Source organism: Symphalangus syndactylus, chromosome 14 (genome assembly GCF_028878055.3).
Source record: "Symphalangus syndactylus isolate Jambi chromosome 14, NHGRI_mSymSyn1-v2.1_pri, whole genome shotgun sequence".
In the NCBI taxonomy this organism is placed as follows: domain Eukaryota; kingdom Metazoa; phylum Chordata; class Mammalia; order Primates; family Hylobatidae; genus Symphalangus; species Symphalangus syndactylus.
Genome location: NC_072436.2, coordinates 76,043,886 through 76,063,370, shown reverse-complemented (window position 1 = coordinate 76,063,370; position 19,485 = coordinate 76,043,886). Strand labels below are relative to the sequence as shown.

Sequence of the window (19,485 nt, the reverse complement as noted above, 5' to 3'; positions counted from 1 at the left end):
ACATTGTAGATACTGCACCAGAAAAGTTAATGTTTGCAAACTTAAACAATTGCTAAATGCTTTCTGAAAGTGAAAATTGTTAAAATTTGCCAGAGTGTTCCAGTTTTATGTTATGTTTGTGTGTTTTTTAAAAAGGTTATCCTTAAAGTGGCATGCTTCCTAGATTGAAGGTAGTATGAATTTGAAAAATAAATAGTAATTTTCATTTATTAATTCTATACAAAATTCTGTAAAGAGAAAAAGAACACTTTCATTTTATCAAATACTTGGTTCGTGGAAATAATGTAATTTAAGAATGCATTTTGTCTTTGTAAGCACCAGATCAGGGAGGAATTCTTTGTTTTAAAAGAAGCCCTGTTCCCTCCTCTTGTATGCTGGAAGCAATAATTGGACTCGGAGGTATTGGATGGGAAGGAAAGAATACTTTTTTATATTTTGTATTAAAACCTATTTCTGGCTTGTAAAATCAGTTTAGAGGGTCATGACCAGCTTTTAAGAAAAAATGAAATAGAACTAAAAATCAGAGTACATGGAGAGTAAGAGTAAATACTGTTTGGCGAAACTTTTTTTTTTTTTTAATGTATGTTGGGTCATCATGTAAGATGTATTTCTTCTGTGAGTCACAGGGGAAAAATGTGTGAAAAATTTTGCTTTATATGACGGGCCAATTCTCAAGTTGTTTCTAACCAGATGTATTTGGTACATTGCAAATAAATGTTATATATTTTTTTCTTTTATCCTTTAGCCTTTCTACCTCTCAGGAAAAAGTAAAACTTTAAACCAAGCAAAAACACCATTAAAAAAGGTCAACCAGCTAGGAATTTGTTCTCCATGGAATTCCTTCCATAGTTTTTGTGCGGTTATTAGTATCAGTAGAACCATTTGTGGCATTACCTGTGTACACTCCACACGCATACACTCCTGAGCACTATTTTGGAATGTGTTTATATTTGATTTTTCAGATATATGAAGTTTGTTTTATAATAATCCCTTGAAGAATATCATGTGTGCTATTATTGTGGATCATTTATGACTGTCTTTAAGTTTGGTTAATTGTTTTGTTTCCTTCTGTCACTTCATTGCCTCCAGGTCATCTTTTTCTCTTAATTGATGGGTGGTAAGAAAACAAATTAAAGTAAAATTAATAGCACCTTGCAAAGACTTAATTTGTGAGGTAAATCTGCTGTTACGTAGGTCATATTTTAAGGCCAAATTTGTGAGTTGAAGATTATGTAGGACATCGTTGCTTACTTTCTTAGTGGCTCAGATAATTGAAATCTAACTGCACTTGGTTGCAGTTTTATAACCTTTAGTAAATGCTTCTTTCTCTAAGAGGTGAGTTGCTCTCATGGTGGGTGTTTGTGATGTAGAAAGCAGCACTGTCAGAGGAATGGCAGCTGCCACAGTTACGTTTTTAGGTTACAGACTAGAGTGGTATTTTTTTCGTTTTGAAAGTCCACACAGTAGTTTGTTATTTTGTTTTTCTGGGGATTTTTTTCTCAGAATACACTAGTCACTTGAGGATTAACTTAGTCTTGACCAGAATGCTAATTTAAAACTTTCCAGCAAGAAACTTACTTTAAAGCATATCAGCTGTTCATGTCAGCTGATTGCAAAATCTTCTGTGGGAAAATTTTCATGATGTATTAAAGTCCTGGGGAGCAGAGAACAAGAAAAAGAAATTAGTTGGACTATCCAGAGTGTAGCATTATGCTCTGGTGACACTCACTGACACCTCTGCTTATGCTGAGGAATTGTCTCAAATCAAAGCAAATATTCATGATAGCAGGTCTAAAAACTCACTACAAATTTTTGTCATTTAGCTAGAGTTTTTTGCAGCTTGCATACAATGTACTGCCCCTCTTAACATACTTTCTCTTTAGACGTGTTGCAGCACAAATGATTGGGTTGTTTTTTTCCACATTCATCACATTTCAGGCCACATTTCAAATCCCACTTATTTACCTTGATTACATTTGGATATTTCATAACTTATTTGGTGAAGCACCAAGAGACCAGAGGTGTGGTTATAGAAATCTAATTGGAGTGTGGGTGAGTTGGAGCACAATTCAACAGTGGTTAGTGGAATAAATGCCCCAGCAAGAATGATGATAATATATTTAGTTCCTGCTGTGAGCCAGGCTTTGAGGATGCAGTGGTAAACAACAGAGGCCTATTCCTACACAACATTTACAGTCATTTGAGCTCAAATAAAGTAACCCTTGAAAGAGCAGTTTCAGTAGAGTGGTAACATGGAAGCCAGATTGTGTTGAGTTGAGGAGGGAGTGGGAAGTTAGGAAGTCGAGAGAGTGAATAGGCACATCTCTTTCAAGAAGCTTGGTGGTGAGGAGGAGAAGAGCTAGGGTGCACAGAAGAGAGGATTCTGTTTTGTTTTGTTTTGTTCTGGTTTGTTTTGAGTATGGAAGAGGCTGAACATTTATAGGAAAGGATCAATAGTGATGGAAAATTTTTGAAAGCCCCTGAGCAAGCAGTTGAGAAGAAAAACAGAAGGTCCTGGGATTATCTGTAGACAAGATTGTGGATGTAAGCAAGATTTTAGTCAAGGGACATGAAATCAAGGCAGTTTTCTGCCTTTCAGATTATATTTTTATTGCAGAGTTTCAGGGATATGAGAGTAGAGAATTAGAGTGACTAATTTATTCTGCATCTATATAATAGAAGCTGAGAGTTCTAGGGCAAAAAAAATGTTTTCCAAGGGCTAATCCATCTATCCTCATGGATGCTTCCATTTTGTTGCCCTTGTTATCAATAGTTATCCAATGTTATGTGTTCAATTTTATGTTGAAGTACCTTTTGGGAAAAATAGCTAGTAAACTCTCAAATATGGTCAGCTGATATGATGAGTTAAAGGTACAACAATCTCTAATATTTTTATCTTGTTTAATTTTTACATGAAACTATCCAAATGCAAATAAAATGTGTTATTATGAATTTGTGTAGAAGGTTAAAATGTTCAGTAGAAGAAAAAATTTTTCATGGGAATTTTTGAAAACCAACTTCTCTCAAATAACTCATTGCTGTTTAACAAGGTAAGTAGCACTTGAAAAGTGAAAGTGTGTTGCTGCTCGTGTAACTGACATTATATATATTTTTTTACTTTCATGGGTCAGTTGTATTGACATCAAAACTAGAAAGACAAAATTTTTTGTTGTCACTATTGACAGTGTGGCTTTTTTAGGGTGATCAACTTCAGTATAAAGATATTTTGCTGCTCATTTTCATTGTTTGCTCATATTTTGTACTATGTACACTAATACTGAAACAAGATATTTGCTGCTTGGCATTTTTGTTGGTACTTTGGTTGGTACTGTACTTTCTCGTCTTGTAAAAATCTTTCCCCTGAAACAAGGTATTTGCTGCTTGGCATTTTTGTTGGTACTTTTGTTGGTACTGTACTTTCTCATCTTGTAAAAATCTTTCCCCTTCCAAATTACTTAGAGGTTTCAGAAACCTTTTTCTGAACCACTCAAACCTTTTTGTAAGGATTTTTATAATGGTAATATTTGCTGTCAATCACGTCTAATAGTTTAAGACGCTTATAAAATGTTTGGTTAACTTGTGATTAATTCACCACTTACTAGTTATGCTACCTTGTAGGATTACTTAACCTCTTTGAGCTTTTATTTCTTCATCTTTAAAATGAAGCGTTTCTACCTCATATGATAGTATGAGGAGATAATTGAGATAACCCACGAATTCTCTTCGCATAATATTGGCCCATAGTAAGCACTCAATAAGTATTAATAATGACATTGGTGTAAACATGGAGTGAAAACACGTGGAAGATACTATTTATTTAACAAATGTCATCTTAAATAATGTATATTATGCACTTGGTGACTTAGTGACATACAGTTGGTGTCTGATATCTTGGGTTTTTGTTTTTAGGCTGGCAAGTTAATTAGAGGCTCTGCCTGTATTTGTTAATTTCTGTTGTGCTAATATGCTAAGAACAAAAGAAAAAACACCCAAAAAGAAAAAACAATTATTTTTGTAGATTTTAAAATTTAGATCCATGAAAACAACTGTGATATCATAGCACTCTAAATATATTGAAAACCAAAAAGTTAACTAAAACCCAAATCTTCATGTGGTTCAGAAGAAGGGCTCTTTTCTACTTCTTTATGACTCTCAAGCAGAAATGTAGGCTGGGCAAATTCATTGACAGTACATTTTGATATGACCTTAAAATTTCCATAAGGATATTATAATAAAGATTTGGAAGAATTTGAACTGCTGTACACCAGGCAACACTTGTAATGTAAATTGATGTTGTTAAAGCTTACGTAACATTTTCATTCATTTTTCTAAAGAAAATACAGTTTTTCTTTTTTGTTTTTTCCTTCACTCACCCAAATGACTAATTATAAACCTCGGACATATTGTGGTAAAAAGATGGTGATTATTTTTTGCCCTCCATTAAATATACTTTGCTAATGTCATTGATATTATTGAAGTCATTAGCATATTTCAGATACAGTTGTTTTTCTTCTCCCTTTTCTTATCACCATCCTTCTTTCTACAATGTCTTTTCCTTCACCGTCCAGCCTAGTCCCTATAAAAATAAGTTTAGAGTGAAGCTGGATTGTATAATCTAGGTCAGTGTATCTGTCCTTGAAAGATGATGTACACATTGATACAGCTGGGCTGGTACCCGGTAGAGGATGGGAGTTTCTCCCAGTTGAGCAGTGTGTGCTGTATGGTTTTAACTTGTCTGGAAGGAACTCTCGATGTTTGATTCTGGAAAGATTGCTAGAGGGCCTCTTACTTAGAGACACCCCATCCCCCTCAAATGTGAGCCTGTGGACCTTTAGGGTGCATGATACTGTGTGTGGATGATGGGGGTAGGAGGGTACCAGGGATTAACTATTCCTTAGAGGAATATGTAGGGTATACCCTATATATTTCCCACATGTGATGAATCTTTTCCATCCCAACCAAGCATCTTATAAATTCTTGTGGTTGTTCATCTAACCAAATAGGAGCTACAGGCAGTTTACTTCAAGATACCAGTGAGAACTTCTGGGTTACATTTTTCTATTTCACTTCAAAACTTCCATCTTTTAACAGACTGGTCACTGGACCCTTGAGCTTGTTTAGAGGTTATGATCTCAGTCCTTCAACCTTGGACTTCAGATTTAGTTTATCAGCACCCCCCACCCCCCATGCCCCCAAGCCTATGAAATTATATAGTTATATAAGTCAAGTTTTATATTTTCTAGGGATTGGTTATAAAAATTGGCAATAATGTCAACTTCATGTATCTTTAGTGTGGTTATGCATATTTTTCGTAAGTGACTTATTCTTTCAGTGACCTTTTAAAATATAGAGTCATATGAATGTTTGTGCCAACTAAGCAAACACTGACTTACATTTTCTTACAGATAGGTTATTATTTTAGCCACAGAGTTGGTGAAAGTTAAAATATAATGGTAGTTGATCATTTACCTAGTGCACAGAATGTGCCAGGTACTGAAGGTCTGGTATAGTTTTAGTACATATTATCAAACAGTTTTCTGAATATCTGTACCAGTTTGTACTTCTACCAGTAAAGTGTGGGAATCCCAGTTTCTCCACATCCTTACCAAAAAGTGGCTATGGAGAGAATAATTTTAATTTTAGTCATTCTGGTAGACGTATAGTGGTATTTTATTGTTGTCTTAATGTACATTTTTCCCTGATGACTTTTTATATGCTGTTGGCTATTTGGATATCCTGTCTTGTGAAATACCCATTCAAATATTTTGGCCATTTTTCTGTTGGATTGTTTCACATTGACTTGTAGGAATTCTTTACATATTCTGGACATGAGTTCTTTGACAGTTACATGTTTTGCACATATCTTCTCCCAGGCAATGGCTTTCTTGGTTTTTCACTCTCTTTATGGTATTCTTTTGATGAACAGAAGTTTTAAGTTTTAATGCAGTCAAATATATCAATCTTTTCTGTAATCAGTGTTTCTGTTTCTTGTTTAAAACATTTATGCCTTTCCTAAGGTCATACAAATAATCTCTTCTGTTATCTTCTGGAAGGCTGATTGCTTTACCTTTCACATGTAGGCCCATGATCTGTCTATGTGGAGCTTATTTCTGTATAAGATGTTAGAATCAGATATTTTTTTCCTGCCTGTGTGGATATCCAGTTAATCTAGCATCATTTGTTGAAAAGTCTATCCTTTCCCCACCACACTGCAGTGGCATCTTTATCACAAGACCATGTGACTTTAAACCAAGTCTTAATATCAGGTAGTTTAAGTCCTCCAACTTTGTTTTTCTTGAGAAACTATTTTTAAATGGTCAAATAGTCTCAGACAGTTGTTGGGTTGGCCCCATTCCTTCCTTCCTTCTGCCTTATCAAGCCCATCTTGCCTTTTGACCCCAGAGCTTACAACTTACAGACTCATCATCTCTTTTCTATGACCATTTCAGACTAGACGTTAGAATTCCATAAGCAAGTGCAGCTTCTCTTTTGGTGGAAGATTAATACAGAATCACCTTCACCTGTTGTATGCCCTGCCATCCTGGCTACTAATCTGGCTCGGGGCTTAGGTTCCACTGCTGATTGCTATTGGGCTTCTAGACTGTTTCCCTGACTCCTTTATATTGGACCTTCTATGCCAGAATTCCCAAACCCAAAACCCTCTGATTTTCCTGGTTTGTAGCCCTGAAAGTCGGCTTCAGTTTGCACTTTTATTATTTTTATTCACCTATATTGTCCCCTAATCTCCTGATAAGGATGTGACTTCTCATAGACAAATCTCCAGAGTACAGGAAGCCCACCCAAATTCTCTATCTCTATGCTCTGACTACTAGGATATCCTGTTTGCTACCCAATTATGAGACCCTCCTGTCAACTGTTTTTGTATACAGTGGCTTGCAAGACAATAACTGCATTATTTATTTGCTCCCCTCTAACAGGTCTTAGAATACGTAGACATAAAAATGGCAAGTTACATGCATGCACACACACGCATGCCTGCTTGTTTGTACAGGTTATAAAGAAATTAGACGACTGATTGGGACTTCTTGTGGTGTGGATGGAGAAAGTAGTCCATTAAGGATGAAGAGACGTTTATTCAGTTTGTTGTGTGCCAGACACAGTACTAAAGTAGCTTATCTATACTTTTTTTTCCTGTTAAGTAGGAACAGCTATTTAAAGCCCATATTTTATGTGTTAAAGTGGATTATATAAATGAAACTTTATTTGTAAATTCATTATACAAGTAATACTTCAATTAACATGAAGCTTCTTTTAAGTAGAGTTGGCCTAGACACAGAGGAATTTTCTGGAAAGTTTTGAACCTCCCCTACACTGACTGGTTCAAGGACACTTAGAAGCAGTGGCACTCTCTTAGGTTTCTAAAGGGTAAGTTGGGTCAGAGCCAATACCTGCTGCAGGGGAACATGCAGCAGCCCAAGTTCTCACCATCAATTGGTGACCCCCTTTTGAGAAATATGAAAATGTTTTTACTCTAGAAGGCCAATAAAGCCTGTCTCACCTATAATGGAAAATAGAGTACCTTGCAAAGGTATGACAGGAAGAAAAACTTGCAGAGTTGTTGCTTTGGTTACAAAGTTTCTGATTCAGATCTTTGTATTTGCATTAATGTCTGAGTTTGGAATAGGTTGTGAACCAACAAATTATTTCGTTTTTAAAAAGTTTTGGAAAAAAGCAATAGGCTAATCGCAGATTAGGCTAGGAAAAAAAAGCCATCACACATAGTTCTTTGAAAGTAAGGTATTATGAGCATGTAAAATGGTACAGCTACTCTGGAAAAGAGTTTGGCAGTTTTTTACATAACTGAACGTGTACTTACCATGATACTCAGCAGTCACACTCTTGAACATTTATCCCAGATAAATGAAAACTTACATGCCCACAAAAACGTGTACATGGATGTTCCTAGCATCCGTATTATACATACCATTTATATATACTATTATTATGTATATACTGTTTATACTGTTAGTGTATATGTATGTACACACACACTATACATATGCAGTTTATAATAGTAAAATACTGGAAACAACCAAAATGTCCTTCAGCAGGTGAACAGTTAAACTGGTATATCCGTACAATGGAATGCCACCAGCAGTAAAAAAAAAAAAAAAAAAAAAAAAAGACTGACCTATTGTTACAGGCAGCAACCAGAATGGACCTCAAGGACATTACACTGAATGAAAAAAATTCAACCTCAAAGGGTTGCATACCTTATGACTCTATTTACATAATACTCTTGAAATGACAAAATTGTGGTGATGGAGAACAGATTAGTGGTTGCAAGGGGACAGAGATGGAGGTGGAGTGGGGGCAGTTCTGTGTCTTGATAGTGGTGGTAGTTACACAAATCTGAATAGAGGATAAAATTGAACAGAACTATACACAAACACAAACGCAAGTTTTTTTTTTTTTTGGTTTTTTTTTTTAATGAAATGGAGTCTCACTCTGTCACCCAGGCTGGAGTGCAGTGGCACGATCTCGGCTCACTGCAACCTCCACCTCCCGGGTTCAAGCAATTCTCCTGCCTCATCCTCCCAAGTAGCTGGGATTACAGGCACCCGCCACCACACCTGGCTAATTTTTGTATTTTTAGTAGAGACAGGGTTTCACCATGTTGGCCAGGCTGGTCTCAAACTCCTGACCTCAAGTGATCCTCCCGCCTCGGCCTCCCAAAGCGCTGGATTACAGGCGTGAGCCACCGCACCCAGCCCTTTTTTTTTTTTTTTTTTTTTTAGTGGTAAAAATTTAACAGTCTGAAAAATAATGTTAACAGTAATGTACCAACATTGTCATGGTAAATTTTATATTATGTATATTTTACCACAGTTTTTTAAAAGGTGTTATTGTATAAGTAACACATTTATTCTAAAATATACATATTTAAATGCAGGCATATAAATCTCTGAATGCTTTTTTTTTCCATTTTGAAACAATCACAAACATAAAAAGTTGCAATGTCAATACAAATAACTTTTTTTTCTGGAACAATTTAAGACTGCCAGCCTGATGCCCCATCACTACCAAATAGTTTAGTGTGTATCGCCTACAACCAAGGACATTCTCATGCATGACTACAATACTACCATCGCAAGGCCACGTGCGGTGGCTCACGCCTGTAATCCCAGCACTTTGGGAGGCTGAGGCGGGCGGATCACGAGGTCAGGAGATCAAGACCATCCTGGCTAACGCAGTGAAACCCCGTCTCTACTAAAAAAAAATCAAAAAAAAAAAAAAAAAAAAAGCCAGGTGTGGTGGCAGGCCCCTGTAGTCCCAGCTGCTCAGGAGGTTGAGGCAGGAGAATGGCATGAACCTGGGAGGCGGAGCTTGCAGTGAGCTGAGATCGTGCCACTGCACTCCAGCCTGGGCGGCAGAGCTAGACTCCGTCTCCAAAAAATACATACATACATACTACCATCACAATCAAGAAATTAACCTTGATACGTTGCTGCTATAGTGAATCTTTTGGACTCTGTTAGATGATTCACAATCATCCCAGTAACAACCTTTATAGAAAGGAGACCAAGTGCTGCGTTTACTTCTCATGTCTCTTTATTCTTCTTCTTCAATCTGAAACAGGTTTTCAGTCTTCCCTTGACTTCCATGAGCTTGATACTTTTGAAGATTACAGGCCAGTAATTTTGTAGGCTCTCTCTTAGTTTGAATTTCCCTGAAATTTCCTCCTGAAGTCAGGTGTTGTATTTTTGACAGGATATCCCAGAAGTGATCCTGTATTCTCATTGCATCTCATCAGGTGGTGCATGATTTCAGTGTTCCCATTACTGATAATGTTCATGTTGATCACCTGATTAAGGTAGTGTCAGGCTTCACACTGTAAACTTATACTTTTTCCCTTTGTAATTAAGTATATTGTGGGGAAGTACTTTGAAACTATGCAAATATCCAGTTCCTCATCTAACTTGCAGTTTATTTACTTACATGTTTATATCTGTGAGGACTCAGTTTATTATTTTATTTATTGGGTTATAATCCATTATCTTTATTTCAGTGCTCAAATTGTTCCTGATTTAGGTAGTAGCAGCCCCTTCGAGGTAGCTTTTGTATTGTATCCCTTTGACATGTCACTGTCTTTATTAATGCTTTTAAATTTTATTTTTATTTAATTTTTTTGAGACAGGGTCTCACTCTGCTCTGTCACCCAGGCTGGAGTAGTATAGTGGTGTGATCACAGCTCACTGCAGCCTTGACTTCCTGGACCCAAGCAATCCTCCCGCCTTAGCCTCCCGAGTAGCTGGACTACAGGTGCATGCCACCGTGCCTGACTAATATTTTGTATTTTTTGTAGAGACAGGGTTACATCATGTTGCCCAAGGCTGGTCTTGATCGAACTCCTGGGCTCAAGTAATTCACCCGCCTCAGCCTCCCAAAGTGCTGGGATTACAGGTGTGAGCCACTGCGCCTGGCTGCTTTTAAACTTTAGAAAAAGGAATCCTGTAGTTAATGGCTGTATAATATGCTGTTGTAGGGATATAGTATAACTTGCCTAAATAATCCCTTTGCAGCATTTTGTTTTAGATTTCCTTAAAAAGAGTTTGCATAGTACAACCATATTGCCTTCTGGAAGGCTTGTAACAATTTACACTCACAAGCAATGTGCATATGTGCAAGGGTTCCTTTCCCCACATTCTCATTAACAATCGCAAAGTGATTTTAAATAGGAACTTCGTAATTAGAGGGACATAGTTAGAGGTCAAATTACCTTGTACACTAATTAGAAGGGGTTATCAGGACACTAGGCAAGGGAACAAAATAGGATTTATGTGTATCTTGTACTTTTTTTTTCTATTTAAATCAGCAGCAGGAAAGAAGAGTATGGCAGAGCAAAGCAGTTACTTCCTTCTTTATGGTGCTAATTTCGTAAGGAAGATAATTTGAAGTAGATATATTACAATGGAGCCTTTTCCTTTTCTTGTGACTTGCTCATTTCTTCCTGGTAACTCTGAGTGACTGACCAGTCGTTAACCTCAAAGATCCTTTTCAAAATTCTGAAGCCGAGATCTCCACTAAGCAGCTGTCTGAATGAACTTGGCGAAAGTTACTCACTAGTTGGCTTCATTTTCCTCACCTCTAAATTAAACTATGTGGTTTCTACAGTACCTTCACTCTAAAACTGGAAGATCTTAGGAAATTTTATTCTGAGAGTTAGAAGTCTAGCCTGCAAAACTGGTTGAATTTTGTAGTAAACATTTTCCTCATGTATCTAACTGGACAGCTGTGAGTTGTAAGAAGTATCTGTTTATTATTTATGTGCTGGTTTTATTCTAGGACTTCGGCTGTTAGTCCTCCCTTTGCTTTTTTTTTTTTTTTGAAACCGAGTCTCACTCTGTCACTCAGGCTGAAGTGCTGTGGCACGATCTCGCCTCATTGCAACCTCCACCTCCCGGGTTCAAGTGATCTCCTGCCTCAGCCTCCTGAGTAGCTGATATTACAGATGTGCACCACCACGCCCAGCTAATTTTTTTTATTTTAAGTAGAGGCAGGGTTTCACTGTGTTGGCCAGGCTGGTCTCGAACTCCTGACCTCAAGCAATCTGCCCACCGCAGCCTCCCAAAGTGCTGGGATTATAGGTGGTCCCTTTGCTTTTGATGTTAAATCTGACTTGTGGAACTTTTGACTCCTTAGCACAGGAATAGAATAACTCAGGTTTCATTTAAGAATTAAATATATTAAAAAGAAGCTATTATAAATTAATTAGTATGGGAAGGATTATTCAACAAAAGGGATTAAGACCATTGCTTGGCTGTTGAGAAAAAAAAAATTCACCTTACATTTTTGCTTTACACCATACACCAAAATAAGTTCTAGATGTGTTAAAATTAAATGTTTTTTTATTCCCTAAAAGTAGAAGAAAATAAAAGTGAGTATTAACTTTTATATGCTAGCAAAATAATGAAGAAAGTTGCATAAAACTTTCTTCATCTTCGTGAAAAAATCAATTGATTTGACTTCCTAAAATTAACTTGGGAAAACAGCTTGGCAGTTTCTTATAAAGTTGAGCATGCTACATGACCCAGCATTCACACTCCTGGGTTCATATATTTTAAAGAAATGAAAACGTGGGTTTACATAGTAATCTGTACATGAACATTCATAGCAGTTTTATTTGTAATAGGAAAATACTGGAAACAACCCACATATCCTATATGGAGTGAATGGGTAGACAACCTGTGGTACATCTATACAATGGAATGCTAGTTAGCAATGAAAAAGAGTCAGACCCAGGAGTGGTGATGTGCACCTGTAGTCTCAGCTACCCAGGAGGCTGAGGCAGGAGGATTGCTCAGCCCAAGAAACCAGCCTGGGCAACATAGTGAGACCCTGTCTCTGAAAAAGAAAAAGAAAAGGGATGAACTGTTGACAAACGCAGCAACATGGGTAGCTCTCAAGGGCATTATTAGGCTGAGGGAAAAAGCCAGCTTCAAAGGGTTATGTATTGTGTGATTCTATTTATATAACATTCTTGATATAACAAATTATAATGATGTAGAATAGATCAAGAATTAGGGTTTAGGGAAGTGTGTGACTATTAAGAGGTAACATGAGGGAGTTTTTTTGTGTTGATAGAACAGTTCTTATCCTGATTGTAGTGATGGTCACTCTAATCCACACACATAAAATTTTTAGAACTGTACACACACACACATACACACACACACAACTGGTGAAATCCAAACAAGGTCTGTACCTGAATTAATAGTATTGTACTGATGTCAGTTTCCTGGTTTGACCGTGTGTTATGGTTATTACCTTATTACTATATTACCACTGGGAGAAGCTAAGTGGAATATACACAAGAACTCTTGTATTTCCAACTTTTCTTGAGTCTTAAACTATTTCAAATTATTAAGTTATTTAAAAATTAACTTGGGTTAGAAATAAACATTGAAAAGCCAAGTGAAGAAAATATTTGTAACAATTATTAGAGATAAAATTTTGATGACTTTATTAATATAAAGAACTCATACAAATCCATAAGGCAAGCACTGAATCCTTAATGAATTGAAGGAGAACTTAACAGAATAAGCACTTACCCCAGGAGAGAATTTTGTAGGTGTACTTTTGTAAGTATATATTCAGAATTATCTGGAATCCCCATGTTTCATTAATGTACTACCAGTGCTCTTGGTAACATGTAGTCTAAGAGAACTTTTTTTTTTTTTTTGCCAATATACTATATCTATGTAAAGTAATTGCACCTAAGAGAAAAACAGATTAAAAGATACAAAACATCATGCAGGAAATAGTCAAGGAAAAAAGGAGACAAAATAGAGCATTGTAAATTTTCATTGTTTTAAAGTAGCTTTGAGAGAATTTTAAAAGATCTTGTTCTATGTAATCTGTCCCCTCCAAAAATTCTTTTTTTTTTTTACAGGTGTAAATTAATTATTTGAAAGCAACTGAACAATGGAGCCGGACATCATTCGAATGTACTCTTCATCCCCACCACCGTTAGACAATGGAGCAGAGGAGGATGATGATGATGAATTTGGGGAATTTGGTGGGTTTTCAGAAGTTAGCCCTTCTGGTGTAGGGTTTGTTGATTTTGATACACCAGATTATACTCGTCCCAAGGAAGAGTTTGTACCTTCAAACCATTTTATGCCAATTCATGAATTCTCAGAAAATGTAGATAGCCTTACAAGCTTTAAGTCCATTAAAAATGGTAATGATAAGGAGATCACTGCTGAACTTTCTGCTCCTGTGAAAGGACAGTCTGATGTTTTACTTTCTACCACCAGCAAAGAAATAATTTCATCTGAAACGTTAGATACTTCCGTTGATGGCATGGAAAGACCAGGAAATTTAAATAAAGTAGTGGAGCAGAGACAGAATGTTGGAACACTTGAAAGTTTCTCTCCAGGAGATTTTAGAACTAATATGAATGTTGTTCATCAAAACAAGCAGTTAGAGAGCTGCAATGGTGAAAAGCCTCCTTGTCTGGAGATTCTAACAAATGGGTTTGCAGTGTTGGAAACTGTAAATCCTCAGGGAACAGATGATCTGGACAATGTAGCTGATTCAAAGGGATGGAAGCCTCTTAGCACTCATAGCACTGAGTATAATTTAGACTCTGTACCTAGTCCTGCTGAGGAATTTGCAGATTTTGCCACATTTTCCAAAAAGGAAAGGATACAATTAGAAGAAATAGAATGTGCAGTTTTAAATGATAGAGAAGCACTAACCATTCGGGAAAACAATAAAATTAATAGAGTCAATGAACTGAATTCTGTAAAAGAAGTGTCTTTGGGTAGAAGCTTGGATAACAAAGGAGACACTGATGGAGAGGATCAGGTTCGTGTTTCAGAAATAAGCATAGTGACTAACAGAGGTTTCAGTGTTGAAAAACAAGGCCTTCCAACACTGCAACAGGATGAATTTTTACAGTCAGGTGTTCAGTCAAAGGCTTGGAGTTTGGTAGACTCAGCTGATAATTCAGAAGCCATTAGGAGAGAACAATGTAAAACTGAAGAAAAACTTGACTTACTTACTTCTAAATGTGCTCACCTATGCATGGATTCTGTTAAAACTTCTGATGATGAAGTCCGTTCTTCCAAAGAAGAAAGAAAGTTTACTAATTTCCAAAGCCCAAACATTGACCCCACAGAAGAAAATGATTTGGATGATTCTTTAAGTGTAAAAAATGGTGATAGTAGTAATGACTTTGTGACTTGCAATGATATCAATGAAGATGATTTTGGTGATTTTGGTGACTTTGGCACTGCCAGTGGCTCAACTCCACCTTTTGTTACTGGTACTCAAGATTCAATGAGTGATGCCACTTTTGAAGAGTCTTCAGAGCACTTTCCACATTTTAGTGAACCAGGTGATGACTTTGGAGAATTTGGGGATATAAATGCTGTTTCTTGCCAAGAGGAGACAATATTAACAAAGTCAGACCTAAAACAGACTTCTGATAATTTATCAGAAGAATGTCAATTGGCAAGAAAATCTAGTGGAACAGGCACTGAACCTGTTTCAAAACTTAAAAACGGGCAACAAGGTGAGTTTGGACATTTTGATTCTGTGCCAAATATTCAGGATGACTGCAATGGTTTTCAAGACTCTGATGATTTTGCAGACTTCAGTTCAGCTGGTCCTAGCCAAGTTGTAGATTGGAATGCTTTTGAGGATGAACAAAAAGATAGTTGTTCTTGGGCTGCTTTTGAAGACCAGCAGGCTACTGAATCTCATCATCGAAAGGAAGCCTGGCAGTCACATAGGACAGATGAAAATATTGATACTCCAGGAACCCCCAAAATGCACAGTGTACCTTCAGCAACTTCCAAAGGAGCAGTTGCTAGTGGCCATTTACAGGAATCAGCCACTTCAGTTCAGGTATTTACTAATTTTCTCTATTTTGTATGATGTATTAATTGTTGTGGAGGCTACTAATTTCCGCTTTTCAAAAAATATTTTTTCAACTGAGTACCTGTTAAGGGAGTCTCATTATGATGTATAATGCCTGTCTGATTTGTGGGTTGGTTACATTTTTCACAACCCTTTGGGAAACTACAAATAGTCCTATAGTAAAGCGCAGTAAGATTTTTCTTTATCTCAGTGAGTTTCGTTAATATTTACAGATATTCATCAACTTGGATTTTTTGGTGACTATAAATACCATATATGTTAAAAAAAAAAAAAAAACCCCACACTTATTAGCTAATTAACATTTCCAGTAAATCCTTCAGTATTACCCTTTACAGTGATTTTAAAAGAAGGTTAAACTGAGATTTGGATCCTTATTTTTTAAGCTTAAGAATAAAATGTTAATTTTGTCCATCAAAGACCTAGGAAATTCAAGTACGGTTTTGATTCCAGGAGAGAACAAGCAGAATTTGAAACCTCATTCTGTGCCAAAGGCTATAGTGAATTGAAGAACAGAAAAACAACTAGAAAAAAGCAAATTTTTCTTTTTCCTCATAATTTAGCAGCTACTAAAAGACTTGGGGTGAGGATATGAGATGAATTAAGGTTTAGTCCTAAAATAAGAAACAACTATAGGTTCACTTATTGTAGTTGTATTTATTTGCCTATACTTTCTTACAAATGTACTTGTTAGCTCTTCCTATAGAGTAGGTGTGTCAGGGAGAATATTTTTACCCCTTACCTCCTATACATTATCCTTTTTTGATTCAGACTCTTTCAGAAAAGATTCATTAAGATTCACTTTGACCTAAAGTAGCCCCTAGAGGTATAGCTTGATATCTAGGTTGTTCCCCAGTCCAGAGTTGTACCCTGTGCTAAATTTTACCTTTTTTCAACTCCAGGGGTGTGGAAGAGGGCACGCCCTTGAACCTCACTGCCTTATACTGACAATTGATGTATGTAACTAACACCTGATCCACAAGCTTATTTTAAATATACCGTTAATAAACTCAGAATCTACAAACTTTATTTCTCCAGTTATCTTTTGCTAAGAAAACCATTTTCAATTGGAAATCTTTCCAAAGTCTTTGTAATTGAAATAGTTATATTTCATTGCCTTGATAACTTTGAGACAGTAAGATATTAGAGAAATTATGGTATTACCAGTTGGTGTGCATAGCTAATCGCTTTTTAGTTGGCTTTTGTGTCTAAGTAGTTTAATTTGCTAATTCAGTTATTACATGGTTTGGCTAATGTGTATTATTCCTATCGAGCAATTCATTATTTAGGCATTTTAAACAAGAAGTAAACTAACTATGATACTAAATGAGGACTGTTGCTTTTGACCTAACCCTTTCCCTATTTAGTTTCATCTCACTAGAGGATAGGGTGACACTGGTATTGGGTGATCTTTAAGTTGTAGCCTTAGAACTTTTAACATCATCAGATAATGAATTTTTAAAAGTGTGACCACTCAAGTAGGAATTTCTTGCATCATACAAGTTGATTGAAGTTATTTATGTATAATTTGATAACTGGATATAGGAGATAATAAAGCGTATGGGCTTCATGGAATCTGACAGATCTGAGTTTGAATTTTGACCCAGCCTCTTAAAAAGTCTTATGATTTTGGATAGGTTACTTCTGAACTCAGCTGTATATACAAAAAAGATAATATCCACCTCAAATAACTTTTGTGAATATAAAAGGAAATTTTAAAACGAGTGAAAAAATCAATCTGATAGAAAATAAGAATTTTATAGTATGTTTTTTTATAAAAATAAAACAAACTGTATAGATGTGGCAAGATGCATTAAGAGTTTCTGAGGCCAGGCGCAGTGGCTCATGCCTGTAATCACAGCACTTTGATCACTTGAGGTCAGGAGTTCTAGTCCTGCCTGGCCAACATGGTGAGACCCTGTCTCTACTAAAAGTACAAAAATTAGCCGGGCGTGGTGACGTGCATCTATAATCCCAGCTACTCAGGAGGCTGAGACAGGAGAATAACTTGAACCCAGCAGGTGGAGGTTGCAATGAGCTGAGATCACACCACTGCATTTCAGCCTAGGCTACAGAGAGAGACTGTCTCACACACACACACACAAACACACACACACACACACACACACACACGACTTTCTTAGATTTGTTTGGCTCAGGCCTCGTGCTTCTGTTTTTGCTAATGGGTTATGGAAAATGAACAGAATTTGGATGTTGGGAAAGAGAAACTGCTGGAGGAGGCCAGAAGAAGTTTGGGGAAGAAAGTTGAAGTAGTGAAATGGATAAACCCTGCTGAGTAAGTGACTGAGTCAGAAGTGGAGAAAGATTGAACAAAGACTCTCGTTCTTACCCTGCTGTTGTGAAGGAGAGTTGCGGCTGGCACTTTCTTTCTTGGGCTTCAGATTCTGCTGGAAGAGTGCATTAATTTAGCCCTTTTGGAGAGTATTAGATTTATTAGTATTTTTCTTAAAATGTTTTCCCTAGTTGCTCCGGACAATGTTCGGAACAGCACAGAATTCCTCACTTTTTTTTTTTTTTTTTTTTGGAGACTGAGTCTTGCTCTGTTACCCAGGCTGGAGTGCAGTGGCACAATCTCAGCTCACTGCAGCCTCCACCTCCGCCTCCCGGGTTCAAGCAGTTCTCCTGCCTCAGCCTCCCTAGTGGCTGGGACTACAGGCCCACGCCACCATGCCCGGCTAATTTTTGTCCTTTTATTGGAGATGGGGTGTCACCATATTGGCCAGGCTGGTCTTGAACTCCTGACCTCAGGTGATCCACCCGGCTCGGCCTCCCAAAGTGCTGGGATTACAGGCATGAGCCACCGTGCCTGGCCTCCTCACATATTAATAACAGTAAGCATTAAGTTTTTTAGTGGTAAAAGTTGAAATGATTTATTCCTGTTCAATCTTACCTGGATGCCACAAGTGTCCTGAACAAAATGCCATCAAGTGGTTTTGTCCGAATTTTGCTTTGACAGAATGTGTTTTAGAATTCAGAGCTTAATTAAACAAACATGGCAATTTGATTTAATTTGTTTGATTAAACAAGCATGGAAAACAAATCTTTGTTTTGTGAAGTCAGACAAATGGTATAGTTGGTCATTTCAGATTTCTTCCACTTTTCACTATTTGGTGTGTGACATTGTCCAGGTCCCCATTTCTTAGCACTTTCCTGTTTTTAGCCCACCAAAAAGATATCTTAAAACGTTAATAAATATGTCTTCGTTGGGGTTAGTGCAATAATTTGTTACTTAGATAGGGAAAAGTCAAGCAAGAATTCTTTCAAAATTAAAAAAATGTTCTTAGTCTAATTCTCAGCTGTGGGTCCAGCCAGTCTCATAGAGGGTTCAAGCTTTGATGTAAAAGCCATACATGAACATTATTGAGAAATAGATATCTTGTCCCTTCGGTGAATAATTTTTTCTGAGAACCTGAAGTTTAGTATATTTCATTCTTGTGTTAACATTCGTATAAATTGTAGAGAAGGTAAGTAGTGGTATCTCCATTATACAAATGAGAACGAGGTCTTCACTTTTTGGCTAAAGATTTAAAACAACAAAATGCCAACAACAACAACAACAACAAAACCTTCCTTACATTTCAAAGCAGTCCTTTTTTATGAGTGTTATTTTAACAATTTTTTTTCTATCCTGGGAAGCCAGGAAATTTTTTTTTAACTTTTTTGTTTCAGAAAGAAATCTTGATTGAAATAGCCAAGATGCCTGTTTCATAGATATATGATAAAAGAGGTAATGAATGTCATAAGCACTGCATTTAACCCTGAGCTTTTGTAAAATTTTAAAATATTGTTCTGGATATCATTTAGAAATTTAGGTAATTGGTAAGTAATCTGTTTATATTAATTGGGTATAGAAAAGGAGGCTATGAGTTATTTTTTATTAGACATCCAATTGATAATGCTACAGGGAAAATGCTATTAGCTGAAGATTTGTTTTGAGAGCTTTGAAAGTCAAGTGCCACCAAAAAGAAGAGAATTACTAATACCTTGGCTTGTGTTAGTTCAAGATTAAGTTACTGGTTTGTTTTGTTTTTGAGACGGAATCTTGCTCTGTCGCCC

The 19,485-nt window shown here is 36.6% G+C and overlaps 1 protein-coding gene across 6 annotated transcripts in view; it reads left to right on the top strand.

Moving 5' to 3' along the window:
* Nucleotides 1–19,485, top strand: part of AFTPH (aftiphilin) — a 66,731-nt gene that overhangs the window by 12,270 nt on the left and 34,976 nt on the right. For all 6 annotated transcript variants that reach the window (XM_055242926.2, XM_063617897.1, XM_055242924.2 and 3 more), the window contains exon 2: nucleotides 13,415–15,378. In XM_055242926.2, coding sequence (XP_055098901.1) covers nucleotides 13,447–15,378 — 1,932 coding nt within the window. In that variant the 5' untranslated portion in view covers nucleotides 13,415–13,446. The remainder of the gene's footprint in view (nucleotides 1–13,414; nucleotides 15,379–19,485) is intronic.